Genomic DNA, 23,432 nt, shown 5'->3' on the forward strand with positions numbered 1-23,432 from the left:
TTTGCATGGTTTTTATCTGTTTTCTCGTGTGCTCGCTGTTGTGTTTGGTGTCTGCTTGGTTGCATCCTCAGCGGTCTGATGCAGATTATGTTGACTCTTTAAAAGCTTAAGTTTACCTCCTCTACCAGTGATTGTGAGTTGTGTCATTTGATTTCCTCATTGTTTGATTTTCATGTGGTTTTTCCATTAATAGCGTTAAGTAGCCGGTAGGTTTTGCCATCGCACATCCATCCAGCTCTTCTCTTCATGTGATCACATTTTATTGCTTTTATCTATCAAAAGTAACTTATTTTAGCAATTTTAGCTCCAATAAATTAACACTTTGCAAACCATCAGAATTAGAACATGCACACTAATGTATGCTTTATTAAGCTGTCAGTCTTCATCCCATCTCTAATTGAGTAATTAATGAGGTCAGTGTGGCTTGTAAATGGGATGTTAAAAACCTTTTTGTTACAAAACGAGCAAGACATCATAACTTAAGTTATAGGACTCTTCAGCAAAAAAAGAACAGATAGCACAACCAACAGTAGCAACAGTGTTTTCTGATTAAATAAACTTCAATATGTAACAAACAAAACTGCATTGTAGCCCAAATATATGTTGGATTTTTAACTTTATGGACTTTTACAGTAGAGAGTGATGTCATTATAAACTGGTTATTAATTTATATAGAGCTACATCAGTCGTAGTGTCATGGCTGTCATTGTGGGAAGGTATGGGACTCTAGAAGGGTACTGAATTGAGTTAGTGAGCTTGCAGTCTCAATGAGGTGGATTGAATAATGTACAGTATGTAGAGAGAACAGTGGATCAGACTAGTTCCACCTTTTCTTTACCTGCTGAAATCAGACGGTTTGTAATGGTCATCTTTGATGTGATCTCATTGTTTTGGACAATGGTACAATTGTGACATTTTGGGGCTGTAACCCTGAAAGCTTTATATTTTGTTGTTGGGCTCAATTGCAGTTGCTCTGTCAAAGAGTAACTGAACATCAGGCTGAAATACATTAATTGACCTCTTATATGCACTTTCAAGTAGATTTTTACACCACTGCAGCAATGTGATAACCGCTTGGGCTCAGCACAAAAAGACCTTCTTAAAGGCATTATGCTATGCTCATTTTCAGCTTCATACTTTTATTTTGGGTGTCTGCTACAAAATGTTTACATGCTTTAATGTGCAAATAACACATTATGTTTCTCATACAGTCCGTTGCTGCAGCACCTCTATTCACCCGCTATGTTTGAGCTCCTGTCTCTTTAAGGTAGTCCTCACAAAAAGTCCAGTCTGCTCTAATTAGTCAGCTCTGACAGGCCCGAGCAGGCGCCGCCCACCATGATTCTGCTTCAGCTCTGCCTGTGTTTTTGTAACCACGGTCATAAATGACTATATGTTGTGATATCGCAATCTTACGCAAGTCCTGACTGCTCATTTAAAAACAGTTTTAAAATACGAGGTGTTTGCATTTCTCCGTGGATTGTGTTTTTATACTTTATAATCAGGAAATTGACTTCCAAAAATAAAGGTCCCTTAATTTACTCTTTGACTGGTCACCCAAATTACAAAGAACATATGTTTAGATATTTCTGGGGGTATCCATCCAGTCTTTATCCAGAATGACCGGATAAAGACGATTCTGTCAAAAATATATTTTGAGCTCCACAAATAAATTTCCTTTCTTGTTGGGGGCCAAAATCTCAGAAATGAATGTCTTAAAACGCCTGTGTGTCTGAATACTGTACCACAAGAAGTTTTTGGTAAATTGGGTGAACTGGCCCTTAAATGTTTCCAGGCGCAGTCGCCATTGTGTTTTTTCAAATGTCCTCTCAAAAGCCTTACTGTAGTTATTACTCCCCCTCCAAAACATACAAGTTGTTGCTGAAGCCCTGCTTGCTGTCATGATCATAAACCTGTCTAACACTCCTTTATTCTGTAGCAAGGTGAGCAGCTGGTGGCTGTCATGTCAAATCTAGCCTCTGTGCACTTTTCTTGCCCTTCCCCATAAATGGTTGAGCATGATTTGGGGAACCTGTTGGAAATGTCTTGCAGGAGCAGACGTGCAGCTCATTGTAACACTGCATGAAAGAGGAAATCTGGATGCCTGGAATGATGATCTGTGTTACAACCTAACTTACAACAGAAAAAATTCAAACGCATGGCACATGTTACTCCAGAACTGGTTCTACTGAATAAAGTTTTGATACAAATGTTTTTGCATGGGGCCAGCCAACTTTGTACAGGTATGAATAATGAGTATATATTTACAATAAACCTATAATATGGGAAGCATATTCATTATTTTGTATTATATATACTAAACTTACATGCACTGATACATCCTCTGGTAATTAAGGGATAAAAAGTGGATGCTTTGTGTGTGTGCATTAAATGTGCATGTGGTGACTCATTCAGTCACTCTCCACGTAGGTGGGAACATTGTTTGTTGAACAATTTAGCCATGCTGAAAGGCTTCAGCAGCTAAATACAAACTGGAGAATGATAAAACCTATTACACACTGCTAAGCACTCAGGCTCTAATGAAAATGGACTTGATGCATGCAGCAGGTTAGGATGTGCACTTCTCAGAATAGCCTTGCCTTTCATCTGTGTGCTGCTGTTAAGATCATACACTGGCTTTTTGATGTACAGCATCTGTAGGTCCAGAGTGCAAACGCTTGGCAGGCGCAGGTGCAGTCTGGAGCAGCTGAGGAGCCAATCAGCTGAAAACACAGAACGGCAGCTCATTCTCTCATTGTTAGCCTGAAGAAGCAGAGTAGAGAGTATTACACAGTGCATATGTACTGTGCTCTAATGTAGTACAGATAAACAGAACACACTCAAATATTATTGTTAAATGTATTTCTATAAGAGTCAGTGTACAATCCTAAACAAAATGAAAATGAAATAAAATGAAAATCTGATATTGTGGCAACCCTAATACAGACATTTGTCCTCTCGTTCCTCAGGACAAGGATGCTACAGTGGGTGACCATGTAACATTATAATATGCCACAGAGTCTGTGTTAAAGAGGCACTTCCACATTTTAGTACTGCGCTTCCATAAAGTTTAGGGGAATTGCGACAAACAGATTGTTTTTAAAGAATGGTCAAATCCTGTTTTTCCTGTTAAATGTCCACAGCTATAGTTTATGACTCAAGCTTAAAACAAATTGGTCTCTGTTAAACACGTAGTACATATAAAGTCTGTCAATAAAAACAAAACAAAGGAGTAAGTAGAGTGAGATCATGGGAGTTGTCTTCAGGTGTATCTGCTCCTTGAAGCCATTGAAGACATTATACAACTGATGTAAGAGATTCAGTAGGTAAATTACTCTTTCATTTTCTACATTTGTTTGACCCGTCCTGACCGGATAAAGCGACACTGACTCTTACTTTACAAATTGTTTTGGCAACAGCGAAGGCCTCAGGCAGCCACTTACTGTACTAAGTCTCCAGAAAGCTTACACCTTTGAACAGCAACCCCTGGAACCCCATAACTAGGGTTGGACTGCTTACAATTGTTTGTGTTGATACAATACCAGAATTTAGGTACCAATACTAGAAACAATCCTTTCATCGAATCCTGAGTTCAGTGTTTCTCAACCTTTTTATGTCGTGACCTGCTGAGAAAAATCTGGTTGTCATTCACAACACTGCCGAGCACTGGGACTTTTAACTCACAGCATCCTGAAAGTGCAAAAATGAAACAGAGGGGTTAAAAGTTTTTGTATCCAATCAGAACTCTCACAAACACACTCACTGATACAGGCAATGTAATGTAAAAACTATTCCCCAGCCTAAAATATATATATATTTTTTTTTTCTCCACAACCATCTGGAGATACCTTGAAATTAACTCGCAACATCCCTCTCGACCGCCAGGCTGAGAACAGAAGCCTTAGTTAGTGAAATAAAAACATGGAGGAAACCTAGAAGATAAAATTAGAATCCATCTGATGACAGAATAACTAATTTGAGCCAGCTTTTGGTACTTAACACATTTGTGGACACATTTCAGTCAGCACCAAAAAATACTGTCACCCATTCCCTAACATATGACAGTCCAATATGACCATTCCTCGCACAGCTATCCAAAGGATGATACTGTCAAGCTGTGACTCCTTTTAATCTGAACACTGGCTCAAATAGCAAATTCAAACAAGATATCTAAGTTACGTGTGTGGCTGAGTGTGACTTCCACATATCGCAAATACAGCATGCACAATAGCAGATTGTACATATGACTGTGTGTGTGCGTGTGTGTGTGGTTTATTGCACAGTCCACAGTGACTGTGATGGTTTCCACCAGGATGAGTCACAGCACTGCAGCGCTCGTCAGTTTCTCCCTTTATGAGAGAAAGACTAAAAGTACACTGATGTGGACTGAGTCTTCCTCCTGTGTCTCACCACATGTTTACAGGCTGATGTGGGTGAGGGGGATTATACGCCTCGTCACTGCTTGGCCTCGTTACGCAGCCTTATAGCAGTCATCTCTCTCTTGTTCTGCATCTGCGCTTGATTCATCACACAGTCACACGTGTGGTGAGTATCGGGAATGCCTAATGCTATTTCAGACATCAATAAAATGATACACAAGGTTTATTTATCTGCACGTTGTCACACTGCCTCAGATGTGATATGTGTCAGTGGACTGCAATCAGAACTTTAACTTGATTGGATGCTTTAGTCAGAGCAGCTGAATCCTGCTGTGGTTCCGAGGGCTGGAGCTAGAATCCATGCAGCTCCTCTGTTCACCCTCTGTCGGCTCCTGTCTCTTTAAAGCCCCCCTCCTGAAAAGCCCAGTCTCTCTGATTGGTCAGCTCTCACAGTCATGAGCAGGCACCGCCCACTGTGTTTCCACATCAGCTCCAAGCCCCCAGGAGGTGCGCCAGGCTTTGAAGCCAGTTTTCATAGTGGCCAAACCGTGTAATTACATCATCCGGTGATGCACTGCGGCCCAAACAGACTTTTTCCCTTAAGCTAACACTGTGAAGGAAGCGTCTGTAATACAGTGGATACATTTATTTGAGCATCACAACCCCCATAAAATAATTGATCATAATTTGAGCCATGCACGATGTGCTGCACAACACGGAAGATCTGGGTATTTTCATACCCAGGAAGTCGAGCTTTCTTGGCTTCAAAGCGCCACTGAGCAGCTTTCATAGGAATGAACCGCCTCCAACACTGTGTCCAGACTGAATGTAACGTCCTTGATCAGCTCTGCCAGCCGCGCTGGGGCCGTGGCTGAGGGCAGTGACTGTATAGTTGTGACATCACAACTGTTTTGTAGGTACAGTTTGTGAATACGGGCTGTGTGCATTTCTCCATGGATTTAACTTTTTGATACTTTCACAGTATTAATATAGCACCTAGAACTGCTATATGATAAGAATAGACATTGAAATCTCACTTTCTACAATATGGGACCTTTAAGTGTCTGTAAACAATGTGGGGTTTATGAATCTTAAATCAAGTACTCACTCTCTTTCTGTGTTTTTGGGCTCCATTTCTTAGTTTGGATTTTCAAAATCAAACATACAAACACAAACCAGGATTATATCCATGATACTTTTCCGCCCTTGGTCACTTGCTGTTGTTATAGCCTTAGAAACTGTTTTTTTTCTCATTCATTATTATTTTACACAGTGTGCTACAGATCAGATTTGATGCAGTTGGAGTTCAGGTTTAGCAGGCACTGCCTAGTTTTCCTACCTGCCTAACTTCCGGCCTAGAACCTTAAACCAAAACAATCACAAAACAGAAACTAAATATTACAGTGGAGCTTACACCCTGTGCAGATTACTTGGCCTGAATGTATGCTTATTCTTAACTTTCCCTTAGTTTGCAGGTGTGACAGCATGATGAACCACAGCAGCAGAGGTGAAATACTCCCCAGCAGCATCCACACAGTCTTCTGTTGTAGCAATAAAATCTGAAAGGCACATCTGTTGAACCAGTTTGGGTATAAAGGAAAAAGATGAAAAGATTCAAATTTTTATATCTTTTCTTCTCTCTTCTCCTATGGGCACAAATGTTGGCTTCATAGTTGAGAAAGTTGAAAAGAACCAACCTGAGGTGAGATTATTTTGCAAACTGCTTTTTCAGACTATATCTGTCTTGTAGTCTTGTCTAGCTGTTGCAGCGTGTTCCTTTATATGATCAGCTGAAGTTTTAGTGATATTATCTTGGCCTCAGAGGCTTATTGTTTGACCATCCCTCCTTGAAATATAAAGAGTTGCGATATGTCTCAAGTTGGCCTATACAATCTGCAGTAACTATCTTCTGCATCTCACATAGAAAGTCAGTTCTTTTTCAGTCGAATGATCGTTTACTAATTGATAACAACGAGTATTTTGCTGCACGTTCTCGTCTCTTTGGTTTCTTTGGATGAGGTCGGCTGTGCCTGCAAAGAGGGATAATGAGGATAAAGTGACTGGAAACAAAGTGTGATTGATCAGTGAACTGACTGTTGTCACTGTAGCTTTTTCATCAAGCTGTTTTCCTCACTGCACTGGACTCTGCTGTATTAAGCACTGTCTGAGCAGGAAAAGCTGATCCCCATATTTCATATGCATTAAAGATTATGAGCACGATGGCAACAAGCCTTTACAAAGCTTTATGTTTTTGCTCTCCACATTTTTAACACTATAATGTGTTGCTAATTAGCAATTTGTAGATTTACTTCACTTTAAATTAAACTCATTTATAAGTTCATTCACTTCATGGGCGAAGATGATTCCAACTATTTCCCTTTTGTGTTTCCTTCTCAACTAATCTTATTGAATCACTTACACAGGCAGAAGCATTTACACAGGACACTTAAAATAAAACAAAATATCCCACCCGCCCTCGATAGTTTCCAGCCATCTCGTTTGTTTGTGTAGTTTTGGTTTAATACTAGATTTAATTTGGCTGAAAGCTGAAATATTATCCATATGAAAACTGTCTGGATTTATCTACTAATCAGGGAGACTGTTTCTGTTTTGGTGGCAGAAGTCACAGAACCCCTGCAAGTAAAGCTGGAACTAACTTGATGTGAAATAACCCTTTACATAACTATACTTTCCAAAGCTCCATAGCCCATTTGAGTGAAAAATGGAATAGGCAACTTTAATGAGGTTACAGCAGTCTGTTACTGCTGAACAAGTCTGAACAAGTCAACAGTTTGTCCAACATTCAGATGATGGCAGTAGTGTTCTGCGTGTCAAATCAGCAGGGGATGTCATCTTCAGCTGCCCGGGTTACATTTGCTTTAGAGGCTTTCACAGTGTGAGTGAAAGCATTTTACCTTGAAACAAAAACACACGTGTGATTTGAATTGTTGGGAAACATCAGATGAAAGCAGGAGACACGCACACACATATTGACATCAGATTGTGAAGATGTGGACATGTGTTTAGTTTTTTTGATAAGCACAACCTCACGTCTCCCTCACCAGATTGTGTAAATATAAATGTGCTCCGATACGGAACGTGCATGGAGCGCTCCATACATGTTATAGATTTGTATTGGGTAACAGTCTATAGCGAATGTTATCTAAGCTCTCACATTGCTTGCTTTCAGACATGGTAAGACATGTGAGGAGGGTTAGGTAAAGGTTTTATTTAATTCAGTTATTGTCTCAAGTAAAAGCAGCGATGCCAGAGTAGAAATATTACAAGTAAGAGGAGACGGAGCAAAAAAGTTTCTGCCACCTTTCTAGCTTCAAGCAGTGTTCTGGGACCTTCTTTTCCTCCGAGAACAGCTTGTTAATTCACTGATGGAAAAAGTTTGTATTATTACCTCATTAATATTGTAAATATTAAAATTCTCAGTTTGAATCTCTTCTCTAAAACTACATAGTGCTCCTTTAAAGCTCCAGCATGAAGGGACATTTTAGACAAATGTGTTCTTCCAACTTTGAGGCAACAGTTTGGTGAGGACCCTCTCCTGTTTTAAGAGGACATTGCTCCTGTGCACAAAACCAGGTCCTTACAGAAATGGTTTCCCAGTTCCCAGCAAAACATACAGAAGTATCCGCTGTGGCACCACCAGATTACAGAGCAGCTTCTTTCCCCAGACTGTGAGACTCCTGAACTCAACACTCCACAATGAATAGTTTATTTTTGTGACTTGCTTATTATTTATTCAATAGTTTTTATAGAATTGTTATGTATTGTGTGTGTATGTGTGTGTGTGTGTGTGTAGCTTAGGGAATTACAACAGAAATGTCATTAATCAATCTTGTGTTGCATAATGATGATTAATCTTGAATCTTGCTGTGGAAGAACTTGACTGGTCTGCACAGAGCTCTGACCTCAACGCCATCCAACACCTCTGGAATGAACTTTGACTCAGACCTTATCGCCCAACATCAGTGGCTGACATCTTGTGTGAATTGGAGCAACTGCATGTAGCCAGGTTCCACAGTCTGCTGGAAAGTCTGAAATTAGAAGAGTTGAGGCAGTACAGATTTGGGTTCGGTGTCCACATACTTTGGACCATGTGGTGTAAGTAGACAGTTACATACAAATGTAAAAAGTATGATAATTTTCTCTGCAATGTCGTGAAGTTGAAGTATACCGTAGCACTAAACACGACATACTCAAAGAAGTACACCAAAACTCTGACCAAGCACAGCGCTCAAGTAAATACACTTAGTGGCTTTCCACCACTGTTCTGGGAAGGTGAGGACAGTCGTCAGATTCCCTGAATTAACATGATTTTCCACTTTAATCTGTTTTTGTGTGAGTTTAATGTGGTTATATATCCAGTTCCTTGAAAATTATACAGCAGCTAATTGTGTCAGGGTTGTTGCGAGAGAGCAAAGAGACGGAGCAAAGGAGAGCAAGCAAACAAGCAGTCATAGGACGAGCGGAGCAAATAAGTTGCACAACTTGAATCTAGATAAATTTGTATCTGATTTATATCTGAGTTCCCCTCCTTATTTGATGAGGACAGTGCTGAATGGAAGCTCCTGTTCTCCGACTTAACGCAGTTTCACCCTTGATGAATTCCAAAAGGGGCCGAGGGAATTCAGCTGGAGGTGAGCCGGGTCCCAGCAAACACACGAGGCTCCTCGTCACATGTCTCCAATTTACATTCATTAGCACACAATGTGGACTTAAGTGAGACAAATGCGCCTTTCCTGTATGTTCAGTACATGACCAGCGACTGCCACCCACTGAGGACACTGTTCAAGGTGGATGAACTGAAACACTGGACTGAATCACAACAACTTACCATGTATTTGTTCCCTCGTCCTAAGCTGTTGTATTGATCAGAAACACAAGCCCTATACACCAGATGTAAGCAAGTGAACATGTAAATAGCTACAAGTAACTATAAATTATTATTGATGATTCCTCCAATCAAAAGTGTAAAACGATTCCCATCACAAGTTGCCAGAGCCCAGAATGAAATCTTCAGTTTGCTTGTTCTGTCAAACTAACAGTGATTATTTCACAGCAGTCTTAAACAGAGAAAACATCAAATCTTCACATTATTAACTGATGAACAACACATTGTTCTTAAAGGCACAGTTCACCCAAAGATGGAAATTAAGTCACTAGTTAGTTCCATAGTCCACAAAACATTTCTGGAATTTCACGGCAAAACAGTGTTCTCCTAAACAACTGAAGTAGCTGGAGACTTGTTTTAAAACGTAAAATAAAACCTACTGAAACAATAAAAATGTAATGGCTCCATACAGCTCGTCTGCTGCAATCCAAGTCTCAGAAGCTGCAAGATCCCAAATTGATTTGAAAAGACATTATTCTGCTAAATCTTTAGCTGCTAGGCTAAACTGTGCCGGATGAGCTGTATGGAGGCATTATGTGTTTAATTAAAAAAGTCCGCAGCTACTTCAGTCGTTTAGGAGAATGCTGCAACGCTGTTTTGCTGTGAAGCCCCAGAGATGTTTTGTGGACAATGAAACGTCATCCAACTCTCCATCAGCATGGGAGGAGGAGATAATGACTGAATTTTAATCTTTGGGTGAACTGTACCTTTAAAACATAAAACACAAAATAAGTACTTAACAATTAAAACCATGAAGTTGAAAATCAAACAGGCAGGATCGTGATGGGAACAAAACATTTGTCCAACAGAAGCTCTTTGCAAAACCTGTCCAATAAAAGTTTTGGTGCAAAGACATCATCCCTTCATTTGAGCTGAGACCAAGTTGCTTTGTGGACAGAGAGGTTCACAAAATATTTGTTTTACTAAATTATTCTGAAAGACAATTCTACGTTGAATCACTGTGGTAAGAACCTGAGACTGGGAACCAGTGGAGAGCAGCAGCTCACCGGGAGAGCAGTCCACCCCCAGTGTCACAACGTGGGTGTGTGGGTGAGTGTGCGCGTGAGGGCCATCCAGCTGTGAGAACAGATCCGCCCATTCATCGAAAGCGCCCGGGGGTCGCGCAGCCTCTGGTTTTAGATGGACCAGCCTGTCGTCCAATGACAGCGCGTCAGAGCGTGACTCACCCCCTCCCGTTTCCAATGGAAGCGCGGCGGAGAGGCGGGCTGCAGAAAGCACACTTGGTTGAATGGCCATTGAAGCAGCAATCAGCGGTAAATATGTTATGATGCCACGCTCCAAACAGACGCCGAGCGGATTGTCCGAGGCTGCGGGAGCGCACTTTGGCACCGGGTAATCACTTGGTGAAATGCTGCCGCTGCACGGCCGCGGACTGGCTGTGCGCGGACTGTAACTGCGGATCAAAGCAGGAGTCGCTCTCCGGGGATTTGAGCGGTGATGGACAGCTGTTGGACATCGATTCGGCGCAGAGGTTAGGGATAAATTGACCGTGCGGTAACACAGGCTCAACCATGGACCAGGGAGCTGTGCTGTGTGGCTGCCAGAGGAGGAGGAGGAGCGGCTGACTTTTCTCCTCCGCTCCCATCAGCGCAAGTGTGCGAGCATCGTGATGATGCTTTTTGGACAAACGTGAGGCTCCCCCCGCCGTCCAGGCTGCGATGTGTGCTCAATACAGGTGCATCAAGACTTGACGGGACCAGAACAAGCCGCCAACATGGGATCCACCTTTTTATTTCCCTCCAGCTCCGTCTGTTGTGTCCTCACACGGATACAGGAAACACAGATATAACGGGCTCACAGCGTGATTGATGGTGCTGCGCTATGATCTCTGGGGACTCTCTGAGTTGTGTAATGGTTTTATTTCATGTACAGCGCGCGCTGCCGTGCACCCTCTCCATGGATGGCAGTTAATTGGGCCCAATGATGTAGAGCCAAATCCACCTGGATCTCATGTTCCCTCCTCTCGTGGCGGAACTGGCTCCCCTGTGACTTTTGCGCATGTTCAATTATTTTATCACTTCAATTCAATTTCTTTCTTTTCTTTTTTTAACATTTAGAATGAATGATTGCTTCTAAAAGTGGGAGGAGGTCACCCCGCTGACAGATCGTGCTGTTAAGATTTAAAGCTCTCCAACTATGAGAAATTCAACTTAGGACAGGCTTCTCTGGACTTAATTGTTTCCTTAGCTGATCAAAACTTTTCCCGCAGTGTTTGTTTGTTCAGGCACATTTCTGTCGAGTCCCTCTCGCCACCATGTCCAGATCAAATAGTGTCAGCCCACCCGGAGTCGGTGCGCCCGGGTTGAGGGGAGGGACCGAACACAGATCAGCCTGGGGCGAGTCTGAGTCTGTGGCCAACGGGTGCCCGTACTCCGCCAGATCCCCGCGCAAGAAGCTCAGCCGCACCAACAGTCGGTGGAGGGAGGAGGATGATCAGGAGCACAGGCAGACCGGGCGAGCCTCCACGACCGTCAGCAGAGTCAGCTTCAGGTCCAGGTCGGCTTGGCAGGACCATGGCGAGGAGAGCAACAAGCGCGCGTCCCCGAAGCGTCCAGACGGCGAGGTGAGACCCAAGTCTGTGGAGCTGGGTCTGGAGGAGCGGAGAGCCAAGCCGAAGTCCGACGAGGAGGAGGTCATGCCCGAAGTGAACTTTTCTTTCGTGGCGTGCTGCATCAGCGTCATGCACATTTTCAAATCCAAGAAATTCCAGTCGGAGAAGTTGGAGCGGCTCTACCAGCGCTACTTTTTCCGTCTCAACCAGAGCAGTCTGACTATGCTCATGGCGGTGCTGGTGCTGGTCTTCACGGTCATGCTGGGCTTCCACTGCTCCGGCGGGACAGCGAGGCCGAGCGTCACTTATGTGGTGGTATTCTCCGTGGCCATCTTCCTCACACTCATCCTCATGGTGGTCTGCAACAGGAACGGCTTTCACCAGGACCACATGTGGATTGTGTGCTATGTGGTCATCCTGGTGGTGCTGGTGATCCAGGTGATCGGAGTGCTGCTCGTGCAGCCCAGAAGTGCCTCGGCGGGGATCTGGTGGACCGTGTTCTTCATCCATGTCATCTATACACTGCTGCCCGTCAGGATGCGCGCCGCAGTCATCACTGGAGTTATTCTTTCTGCCATCCACGTGGCTGTTTCTTGGGTGTTAAACGGGATGGACAGCTTTCTGTGGAAACAGGTATGTACACGAGTTTGATTCGCTTATAACTTTTTAATATTATGTGGCGGGGCAGAGATTCCACGCACACACCATGCGCAATAACGCACAGCAGAACACGGGCATCTCCATTAAAGCTTCCTCCTGCGGGACTTGTGACAGTAGAATGTTAATAAGTGGCCTGCACTATATTAGCCAGTCTACTGGGCAGTGCAGTGTTGTGACTGGAAAACGTTTCTCACAGCACTCTCTAAGGGTTAAGCGAGGGAAAAACGGGCACCACACCCCCATGCAAGGTCTGTTTCTTCACACAGCTGCCAAGGTCACGATTCTGTGTATAAAGAAGTGTAACACAATGTGTGCTGTTGAGGTGAGACCGGCCCAGTGTCTATGATTCATCACATCAAAACTACAAAGATCCACAGCTCCTGGGAGTGGACTGGGAGGCAGTGATGCAGCCACACTGACACTATACGACCACTTGTTTGAAGTGTTTAAACACTCCTTGCCTGCAGATGTGGTCCGACCCACAGTAGATTATTTGAAGTTTATGAGCCCCAATGTTTCATTTTTGCCAGGAGCTTATTGTACAAACCAAACAGCCTTTAGAGCAACCAGAGGTAAAGTTCACTGATCAGAGACATGGGTTAACTAAAGAGGCAACTGGGCAGAGCAGAGGGGCGTCAGGGTAAAAATGATGCTTGGAGGAACCCCATCAGGCCTTAGAAACTCTTGAGTAAAGGTTTTAGAAAAACTGGCAATAAATAAATAAGTGGTACAGTTCGTCCTGTTCCGTAACTTCTCACATCCCTACAGGCTGTTTCTTCAACTAGCGTTTAAAAACTTGGTCGACACATTGAGCCCTTGAACGGCAGACAAAGACTTTGCTGTGGGATATAGCCTCTGGTTGCCACGGAAACTGTATCAGCTGCCTTGTTGCTCCTCAGGCTGCAGACAACTGCAAGTTTAGCACAAGTACACTTCAACACACTGCAGCGAGATATTCCTCTGAAGTCAGAGTTGGATGAAGTTTTCCAATTTTCTTTGTCTTTCCAGATCTTCCCATTTGTTTCATAGGATGTGTAAAGAAAACATCACACACATGATCAGAAACAGTAATGTGATTACAGGTACTTTCTTGTAATTTGGAAGCAATGTCTTCAATGTCAGTTCTGCTGCTACGTCTCCTTGTGATTCATTAACATATCATGTTCATCATTTCACCGTGGCCACACACAGCTCTCAGTTCATTCAGGGTGAATCCTTGTAATTGTTACAGTGCACAGTGGTTTCCTGTCAGGATGGATTGTGTGACCGTTTATTGTTTATTACGGTGTTCCTTTCACAGACTCCTCCACGTCATGACCTTTTTGAGCACACATTATAACAAAGAGGATGTTTACCTGATGTATGGGGTTTCATGTCTACAACAGCCAAGAAATGCAGCTAATGTTCATCCTGCTCTCAACCTCTTAATATTGGCCTCTCACATTTAGGACTAATCGTTTTATTGTAAAGTAAGGAACAAACTGCAGGTTAAATACCTGCAAATACCTGAGCTGTTTTAAAGAAGAAGAACATGTTTGTTTGTTTGTTTGTTTGACTTCATCTGGACTTGTAATAAGCTCAGTGCTGATTGTTTTAGGGGATATTTTGTGCTCCTCATAAAATCCAAATGCCTCAGGTTGTATTTTTACTACATCAGTATTAGTTTTAAAGCCTTTCTCCACTGCTGGTGGACTCGGTCTGTAATATAGGTGCTTAGACAAATGGGTATAATTTTCCACCATTATTTAAAGGTACACTAAATTGCATCATCTGCTGCGTTCTACAACTCAGTATTATTAACCTCCAACTGTGCTCTCCTCTGTGTGATCGAGTGTGGAGCTCTGTAGCTCCTCTCTCCCACCACATTGTTTTAGCTGTTCACTCAATTAACTGTTTTTATCAGGCCTTTCGCTGCTCATAAATATTTTCTCTAACAACGCAGCTCTTCTAGAGTTAGTGCTTTTATAAAGAATGGATATGGCAAATGTGGTTCAAGTCATTTTTTTTGGGTAAGTAAAGTCCAAAGTAAAGTCACTTACCCCCCCCCCCCCCCCCCCCCCCCAAGATACTGCAGTCTTATCTGCAGTATTCAGTCTTTATGAAGACAAAAGACAAGGTATCAGTAACTGTCTAATAATGATATAATTGGCCAATTTATCTAACCTGTTCAGACACTGTGGCAATCAGTTGAATTTGCATTGTAATTATTCATTTTCATTGAAAGACATGGTAGTCAAACAATTCTATAAAAGGTAATTTATTTTTTAATTAGTTAAAATTAGTTAAAAAGATTAAAGAGATCATATTATGCTTGTTGGGTTTTTGCCTTTCCTTTATTATGTTATGTATCATTGTTGTGCATGTAAAAGGTCTGCAAAGTGAAAAAGCCCAAAGTCCACACCAAAGGGAGTTACTCTCTCCCATAGAAACGCCTGGTTTGGAGTCGAGCCTTTACTTCCGTAACTTATGTGCGTCACTGTGTAACAGGCGTTATATAAATATATATATTTATGTACAATAATAAAAGATATAAGGCTGTCCTGCAGCCATGGTTACCAGCTTTAGCGGTGCTATTTTAGATCACACTACCTTGTTCGGCATGCCCCGCCCTACTGAAAAAAGTATGAACCTGAAAGTTAGCATAATATGACCTCTTTAAAGGATTATTTAATGAGCATTTTACAACACCGGGGTTGTGGAATGAAATTTGAGTTAAATCCCTTTATGCTACATAAGAAAAAAAACTAATTACACAGGGAGTGTACATTGGAGTAATGAAGCTGCTCTGTAGTCTGGTGTTATGGCAGCAGATACTTCTGTATCTGTTGTCAGATGGCAGCAGGGTGAACAGACTGTGGCTGGGGTGGGTGTTGTCTTTTAGTATCCTAACTTCTCAATCAGAAAAACCCTCCTCATCCCTTGTGATCAGGGCAAAACTGACAGCCAGACTGAAAAGCACTTGGAAAACTAAACTGAAAACAACAAGTCATTCGAGTCATCATGTCTCAAGTCAAGTCAAGCCACAAGTCTGTAAAGTCCAAGTTGAGTCCAAAAAGTGAGGCCAAAAGTATTTGGAGTCGTCCATACTGTTCTTCATGGTTTGGGCTCGGGCCCTGGTTACAATGAAGGAACATCTTAATGCTAAAGTAAAGTGACATTTGAGACAACAGTGTTTGACCATACCGCATAGAAAAACTGAATTGAAGTCTACTTCTGAAGCCTTACAGAGGCTTGAACGTGAGCAGTTTAACAAAGGACAACATGCTCCAGAAATTAGAAAAGAAAATGTCCCACGCACACTGTATCTGGGCCATCAGTGTGTATCCAACTTTAGAAAGAGAACATTGAGTTACACACTACTTAAAAACCCAATCAAAGTGCATGAACGGTCTCAACTTCTTATTCAGTCATCAGTGACGTGCAAAGAATGTGTCGACCACCAGAAAGGATGTAGGATTTCACTTTTCATCCGTTGTTTCTGTTGGGAATCTAATGTTTAGTTATGTAAGCTGATAGTTTAGTTTTTTGTGTGAAAGGCATGTGACCCTGCATCTATTTGTATTTTCTGTGAAAGCCACATTGTCATTTGATGTGTTGATGTGAGTGTGTGGGAACGAGCTGCTGTATTTGTTGTTCTTTCCTCACCATGCTGTTGTTTTTAGCATATCTGTTCTCCCCTGTTTACATAGGACCCGGCTACTCTCTCAGTTAGACCACTGCTGTTTAAATGGGATCTTAAGATAATGCTGGTTCTTATATGTGGGCTCCGAGGAATATGCTGAGTTTCCACAAGTCAATGTCCGTCAACCTCGTGACCTGTAGTAATACTCTTTCATGAGCCGGAAATCACATCCGTGTAAAACTAGGATGAGGTTTCACTTTCATTGTCATCATTGATACAGGTGTGTATTTCTGAGCTCTCACAGGGACACCTCTCTGTGAAACTAGTAAATATCTGCAGTACGTTTTAAGACGAAGCAACCTGTTCATTGCCACTTTTCTCTTTTTGTGGCCCCAAAGCCTGATCCTATCATATAGGGGCATTATAGTGGCAGATGTACGTATGATTCACGTCACTTAATATTGCAGTTCATCCTGGAGGCCTTTATTTAATGATGTGTGGGAAATTTCCCCCGCAGTGACTTCATCGTTGCTCAGATTCCCAGAGATGATAATGTCCAGGTGCAGCCCAGTCGCTAGAATAAATGTTGGCAATTTACATATCTGCAAACCACTGATATGTTGAATCTTTACATTTTTTTTGGTTCAGCTTTATCATGTGACAATGCTGCTCTTGGTTAGGTTTACATTTATGGTTTATGATTTGGCCGGAGATGTCATGACTTCTTGTGAAAAAAAGCTGTTTTTTATCGGCCAAACACGGCTGGAAATTGTCCCAGGGTGTCCTTAAACATATCCAGTGGTGTAAATACTCCAGTGAAGATGTTCAGCCTTGTGCATCTTTTGTTTATGAGTTCATATGGTTGCCTTTTCACTAGTAATGTGAGTGTAATTGTTCTTTTTGTTCTCATTTTTTTTTTTTACAGCTCTGGTTCTGGTTACAGACTCTCTCCACATCACAAACAGAACATTACAAAATACACTGCAGTCATGTGAGCCTCCATGTGTGATGTTTGATCAAACCCCTGATTCCCACATTATTTCTTTCTCTCTTCATCAGTGACCCAGTACACATCTGTCCAATCATATCACACATTTGGTTCCAATAACAGGGGAAATTGCATAAAGATTCCCCTTTGCAGTGTGTTGACACAGATTAGTGTGGTGTACAACTGCTGTGGTGTGGAAACAATATTATTCAAACTGTGGTAGCACTAGATAACAGCACTGGGTGGACTCAACTGGTTGGCGCTGGTATCAATGACAGAAAGTGGTATGGAAACGTATTATAATTAATTAAAAATAATTATGTTGATGACATTTTAAGAATGCTCAACTAATGTAGCATCTCTAAGGTTGTCAGACTCACAGTGGACAGTTTAAATCAGTGCTGCAGAACCAGAGACATCATCCTTTTCTCTTCCAGGCAGTCTTCTTGCACCTACATTACCCACAATGCAAGTCGACAACCAACAGCTTGGTTATGGTTTAGTGAAGTGTGCGGGTAGTGTGGTTAGTGTGGTGTGTTTGGTCAAGTGAAAATAATGCTATTCAAATGCTGGCAGCACCAGATAACAGCAGCGGGTGGACCTGAATGCGAGTGGCTGTCTGTGGCGTGTCGGCAAACTCAGTTGTGGTTCATTACAGGTGAACAGAGAACAGCTCACAGCCTGTTCAGCTACTGTTTTAGGGCCAGATTTCATAAAAAGTTCTAAGTGGCAAAGCTTTTATGTTTGCACTTTATGCACTTTATATTTTTTTCTTCGCCTTTTTGTGATTAGTTTTCACAATTGGAACAGAGACATTATATAAACAGAAACAAAGTACTTTTTAATCCTAGAAGTGTGTTGTCAGTTTGATTCTTTTACATTCCTTCTGCTTAAACAGCCTGGGCTCATTCATTTTCATAAAATAAGAATATTTCTGTGCTTAGCAACAGACATAACTAATGAACGGGCTAATTAGCCGACTAACAACATTACAAAAGAGCCTGAATGAGGTTGTCAAAGAGCCGCATTCGGCCCACAGGCTGCTGGTTGAATAGGTCTTCCTTACAGCAGAGCTGGTTTTATGAGGATAGGGAGACAGGTGTTGACAGGACATGATGAAGAACAGAACTCTTGTTTTCCTTTAACTCTTTCTGACCTTACGAACCTTTCCTGGAACCTAGAACGTTTTTTAGGAGCTCTGGACCCACTAAGAAAGGATCTAATGATTGAAAGGTCAAAAGATGGTAAGTTAACTTAGGTTTAAATGGGATAAATTTGGTTTAAAACTGAAAGTTTTATATACTACTAGATTTTGTACAACCACTGTTTCATGGACTGCATTTCAGAGTGAAAGTAGTAATTGAAACAACATTTATGTCTTAGACAGATAAAAGTTGGTATTTTCTTTGATTTTGGAACTGGATATAACCCACAGTTTTTGTCTTGCAAATCAAACCATTTACCTTATATTTCAACTGAAAGTGTCTACTTCCAATTTTAGCTCCTGCTCATTCATACAGTCTGTCATAGCACTGTCTGATATCTCAGGAACTTTCAGGGGGGAGTTTGCAGTGCTGAACTGCAGCCACTAGTGCACAGCAAGCAGGTATTACTATCAGAGTACTTATTGTATTTAATTAAATAATAATAATAAAGTTGATATCATTTAGAGTTCTCCACCAATTCAGTAATGCATTCCCATACGTTTGTCTCATGAATAGTTAAAAATGAAGATAAAAATCGATGTGGCAGAAACAGAAGCCCTTTTCACACAGAGACTCTGCATCACCGCAAAGAAGGCTCGCCTTTACGCTTTTGTTTGTTCACACTGAACCAGGCAGTGGAACCAAAAGAGGCGTGACGGTACACATCATAATGTTGACATCCGTGTGTTTTTTTTTTTTATACATGTTTCCTCCTGTTAATCTAAACAGGCTGTTTATAATCATATGGATGCAGTTATAACGTGTTGTGATTGAGACCCTGACCCACCATGCATTGTGGAAAGAGACAAAGTAACGTTTATTGCTCTAAATTACATTATTACATAATCACCATCAGTAAACAGCAGACCCTGTCTGGTTCTCACTCACGAGGAGGGATGCTGTTTTCTGGGGGAAAGTTCACTGAAGTCCCGGTCAGGAGGGCTCACAGTCACAGTGATGTTTTTTTTTTCTTTTTCAATACAAGTTTTCAGAGACAGTAACTACAACAACACAATAGTGGAAGGAGACAAACACATGTTGAGTTAAAGTTTTTTGCTCTAAATCACGTCACGTAATCATCACCATTCAACTGCAGGAGCCGCCTGGCTCTGCTGCCGTGGACAGACGCTGTTTTTCAGGGGCAGAAATGTGACGAAGATTCAGTAGGACACACAGGATGATGAAGTTGTCAGACTGTGAACACCATCAAACCGACACACCCCTGTTCTGCGCCTCCGGCTTTTCCATTCACACAGACGCCGTCTCGCCTTTGCTGTGGCGGATCAGAGGCGAAACCAAACTGTTCCCCCTCTCCGCATGTGTGACTTTCACACGGATGGCAAGGTGGAGTATCGGAGCATGATTCCTGCACCGAAAGGGCAGTGTGAATGGGGCTAGAGATATTTTATTTTCCATGCAGTCTTCTTACTTGTGAGAACCTGTCTACATTAACCGTAGTGCAAGTCGACAGCAGATAGTTTGGTTGTAGATTCAGGTGTGTTAAGCAAATGAGGCCTCCAGCACAGCCACAGAGGTTTGGAAAACCCACTTCTTTCAATCTTCACAACTAGAGATATTTACATTTTCAAACTTGTAGTCTTTAGCCTAAACCAATGCTACCTCAAGTGACATCACAGTTTATCAGACTTTGTGCAGCATCCTCTGGAGCCACAAAAAGCTTTATACAACTTTTTTTTTTAAATATATGCAGTAGTTATTCCCCAAGGCTTTCATGTAAACTCTGAAAATCAGTGGAGTGCCCCTTTAAATGACCCTTTGAATCCCCTTTTAATTATTATAAATAAAAGAGTAAGAACATTTAAACTCATGAGGTACTTCCTGTGTGTGTTTCCTGGGACTGTGTGGTTTGGGAGCTCTGCTTCCGTTCTTCTCTGCCCTCTGTCCAGTTAGCGGAGGCATGTTAGCGACCAGTCACAGTGGGCAGGGTTCCAGTAGTAACAGGGTTTTCTGCTTATCTAATTGAATTGCTCACTGCCCGTAACGTGTGGAAATTCAAAACAGATGTCCACATCATCTCTCCCTCTTTTACCTGCCTTCTTAAATCCATCCCTCCTAGTCCTGACCTGCTTCTAGACATGCTTTTAATTTCCCTGTGAGGCTCAGTCCCTGTGGACAGACATTTAACCACTCTCCTCCCCTGCAGGATGAACCACATGCACTCTAGAGCGATGAGAAAGAAGTGCCCCTCGGGAAAACGGTCTAAATCAGAATCTAAACATCAGATTTCACACTGCTGGGTTCACCTTTTATCCCCGACCCTTGTGACAGCATGCAAATATATAGTTTCATCTGCTCTTTGCTTTGTTTAGTTGTTTTTTCGAATGTGAGCACCCGGAGGCTCAGCAGTGTGACAGGGGATGCTGCTGTTTTGGAGATCATACTTGAACCAAACATGGATGCAGGGCAAACCAGAGTACCTTTTAGAAACCACTGCTGACGCATTCCCCAGTGAGTCCACAAAACTGTGCTCAGTACTCCTGTAACTTAGCAACAGATTCTATTTCACAAACACCATCCGACTCCGCTCATTGCTTCCCTGGGAGCACCTTTACCTCCAGCCGTGGACTGCCTGCACATTATTTTGTGTACTGGGTCAAACAGGGACAGATACCTTCTGCAGAATGCTTTTAGCATCGCCCCTCCACAACGTGCTGATTTTTCTGCTAACACAGTGTGCAGGGTATGTTAAAGAAATATACTGTTTATGAAAATAACACAGTACAGATCAGGGGTCAGTGTGGCATATGTCATATGCAACATTACAACGTGTTGCATGTTTGATAATGAGAAAGTCCTCTGCTTGTGATGTTGCTGTAATTATGAGCAAATTCTTTGACAGGGAAAGTTAAAACTGATGGATTGTTTCCACATTGTTATTTCCACTGTGGTGAGCTGAGCAACACTTGGCTGTTGGGCTTCATTGCTTAATTCTGCTCATCTGACATTCATTAACTTTAATTTGTTTGTTTGCTATGTAGGAATTCAGACTCATGGTGATATTATTTGCAGGGGGAATTATAAATGATTATGACACACATCTCTAACATGGAATTATTCCTCTAGCAGGACAATTCCTCTGACAGCTCGCGTTATAATAAGTCAATGCTGCTTCTTGCTGAGCAGACCAGTTTTGTCATTGTTGTTGGTGCTGCTATTTTTTATGTTATGGGAGTAAAGAGGTTGTTCCCAGCCTGATATTTAGACCAAGTTTCCATTTTGTTACCACTTCATTATTGTCTGACAATAGCTTCTTGTTAGCCATTTTCTGTTTGGTATTGGAGTGTTTTTTGCCTTGAGCAGTGGGATGTGGCTAGTGTATCCAGAGGCTTTGTTAGCAGTTAGCCTGGTGTTTATTATGTCTATGAATTACGACAGGGTGCAATTTTCTTTTCAGCTAATGCTGTGAACTACTCAGGCCACTAGATTTATATTATTTACCAGTGAGACTGATATGTGTTCTTAATGAGATCACACACTACATACTGTGTATAGCCTAATCCTTCAGCATTTAACATGGCATCCTGACCTGAGTGCATGAGGTGAAGAGGATCCTTGCTGCTGGTTATTTCCAGGAGGCTCAGGTCGAATGCCCCAACAGGAGGAGGCTGATTATGATCATTAATGTCGCGTGACTGCGTGTCCAGGCCATGAGTATGTAATGCTGGATACTGGGAGGATTGTAAACAGTCGACAGTTTGTGATGAACCCATTTTGAATCAATTTTGACTTGAAAACAAAAAGATTTGGGCTGAGTTGTGTCTCATGACTTACAATGTACCTGAAGTACACCCCCCACCAATGTAGCCCTTTACATTGTTTTTGGTTCGGGCGCTCTGTCTGTCTTGAGGATGTTTTTCAGTCTGTAACCTGGTTAGCTTTTTACATTTTTCTATCCATTCATTGTCACTTTTTCTGTGTACAGATTGGAGCAATATTACTGATGCCTTTGAGCACCCGAAGTGTGAATTGTTATTCTCATGTGTACAATTCATGATAGATTGAGAAAGATGAGGGAGGCAGTGTGATGCAGCAAGGAGGAGAGTGTTGGGGGCTTAGTCAAACCGTGCCGCGCTGATTTTTGCTCTACCATTAACATGTTTTACCGCACTGAGTTAACCGTGCCCGAGATGTACCTTCTCCGAAATGGGGCCAAAGTGGCCTCCAAGTGGGCTGTGGTGACATCTTGCGACCGTGGACAACCCAAGACAACCCCAGTTCTCCCCCTCAAACAAGAATTTGTTGTATGTGAAATCAAACATTTTGTTTTCTCTCTAGTGTAGCTGTCTGTGCGTTCAGACATCAGCTTTATTTAACTGTTCCGTTGTGTTCGCTTTCAGCTGTTTAGGAGTGGTGTTAAGTTGCAGTAAACTGCTTTCTTCTATTGTGAAGAATGTATAGGACACATAATGTGTTTATAACCGAGTTAGCTGATCTTTGTTAGCAGCAATTCTTTGATAGTACTGCAGGGAGGAAGAGTATTAACAGCCCCTCCATTGACCATGACTCAAGACAAGCACTTCATTGGTTAAAGACGCACCTTCAAGCCGGTAGACTTGTTTTAATGAAAATATCAAACCCTCCCACACTGGTCTGACCTGTCGAGTGAAACCGAGTCAAGTCAAACCAGCACGTGTATGGAAAAGCCCCATATAACGGCAGGATTTTCATCCCCCCCTGCAAGTGCAGCCATCAGACTGGTTGTAACAGTTGTGCCTTTAGACATGGTAATATGTACTGAACTGTATAATGTGGCTGATGCCTTTGGGGGTTTCAGTTTTGACGTGTGGGCTTAGACAGTACAATAGATGAATAAACTGCTATGTGTTGCATTATAAGATCATTTTAATAATATATACCTCAGCTATCACTTTTAAACCTTGGACATTGTAACAGCTTGAATCTCACTCATTTCACAGCATTGACTGCCATGCCTGTATTTGCGATGCATTTGACAAATGAAGACACTGAAACTTAAACCATGCCAGCTGTGCCACAGTGATTAAAAAGTATTAGGGTTGAGGTGAAGGGAGAGTCTGTCTGTTGGCACTTAATCTATCTCTGTCAGTGTTCAGAACTTAG

At 42.1% G+C, this 23,432-nt stretch overlaps 1 protein-coding gene across 1 annotated transcript in view; it reads left to right on the forward strand.

Annotated features, from left to right (window-relative positions):
- The first annotated feature begins 11,411 nt into the window (after nucleotides 1-11,411).
- Nucleotides 11,412-23,432, forward strand: part of adcy5 (adenylate cyclase 5) — a 97,911-nt gene continuing 85,890 nt past the window's right edge. The window contains exon 1 of the mRNA XM_073474206.1: nucleotides 11,412-12,490. Coding sequence (XP_073330307.1) covers nucleotides 11,561-12,490 — 930 coding nt within the window. The 5' untranslated portion in view covers nucleotides 11,412-11,560. The remainder of the gene's footprint in view (nucleotides 12,491-23,432) is intronic.

This window comes from Pagrus major, chromosome 9, assembly GCF_040436345.1.
Source record: "Pagrus major chromosome 9, Pma_NU_1.0".
NCBI classification, from domain to species: Eukaryota; Metazoa; Chordata; class Actinopteri; order Spariformes; family Sparidae; genus Pagrus; species Pagrus major.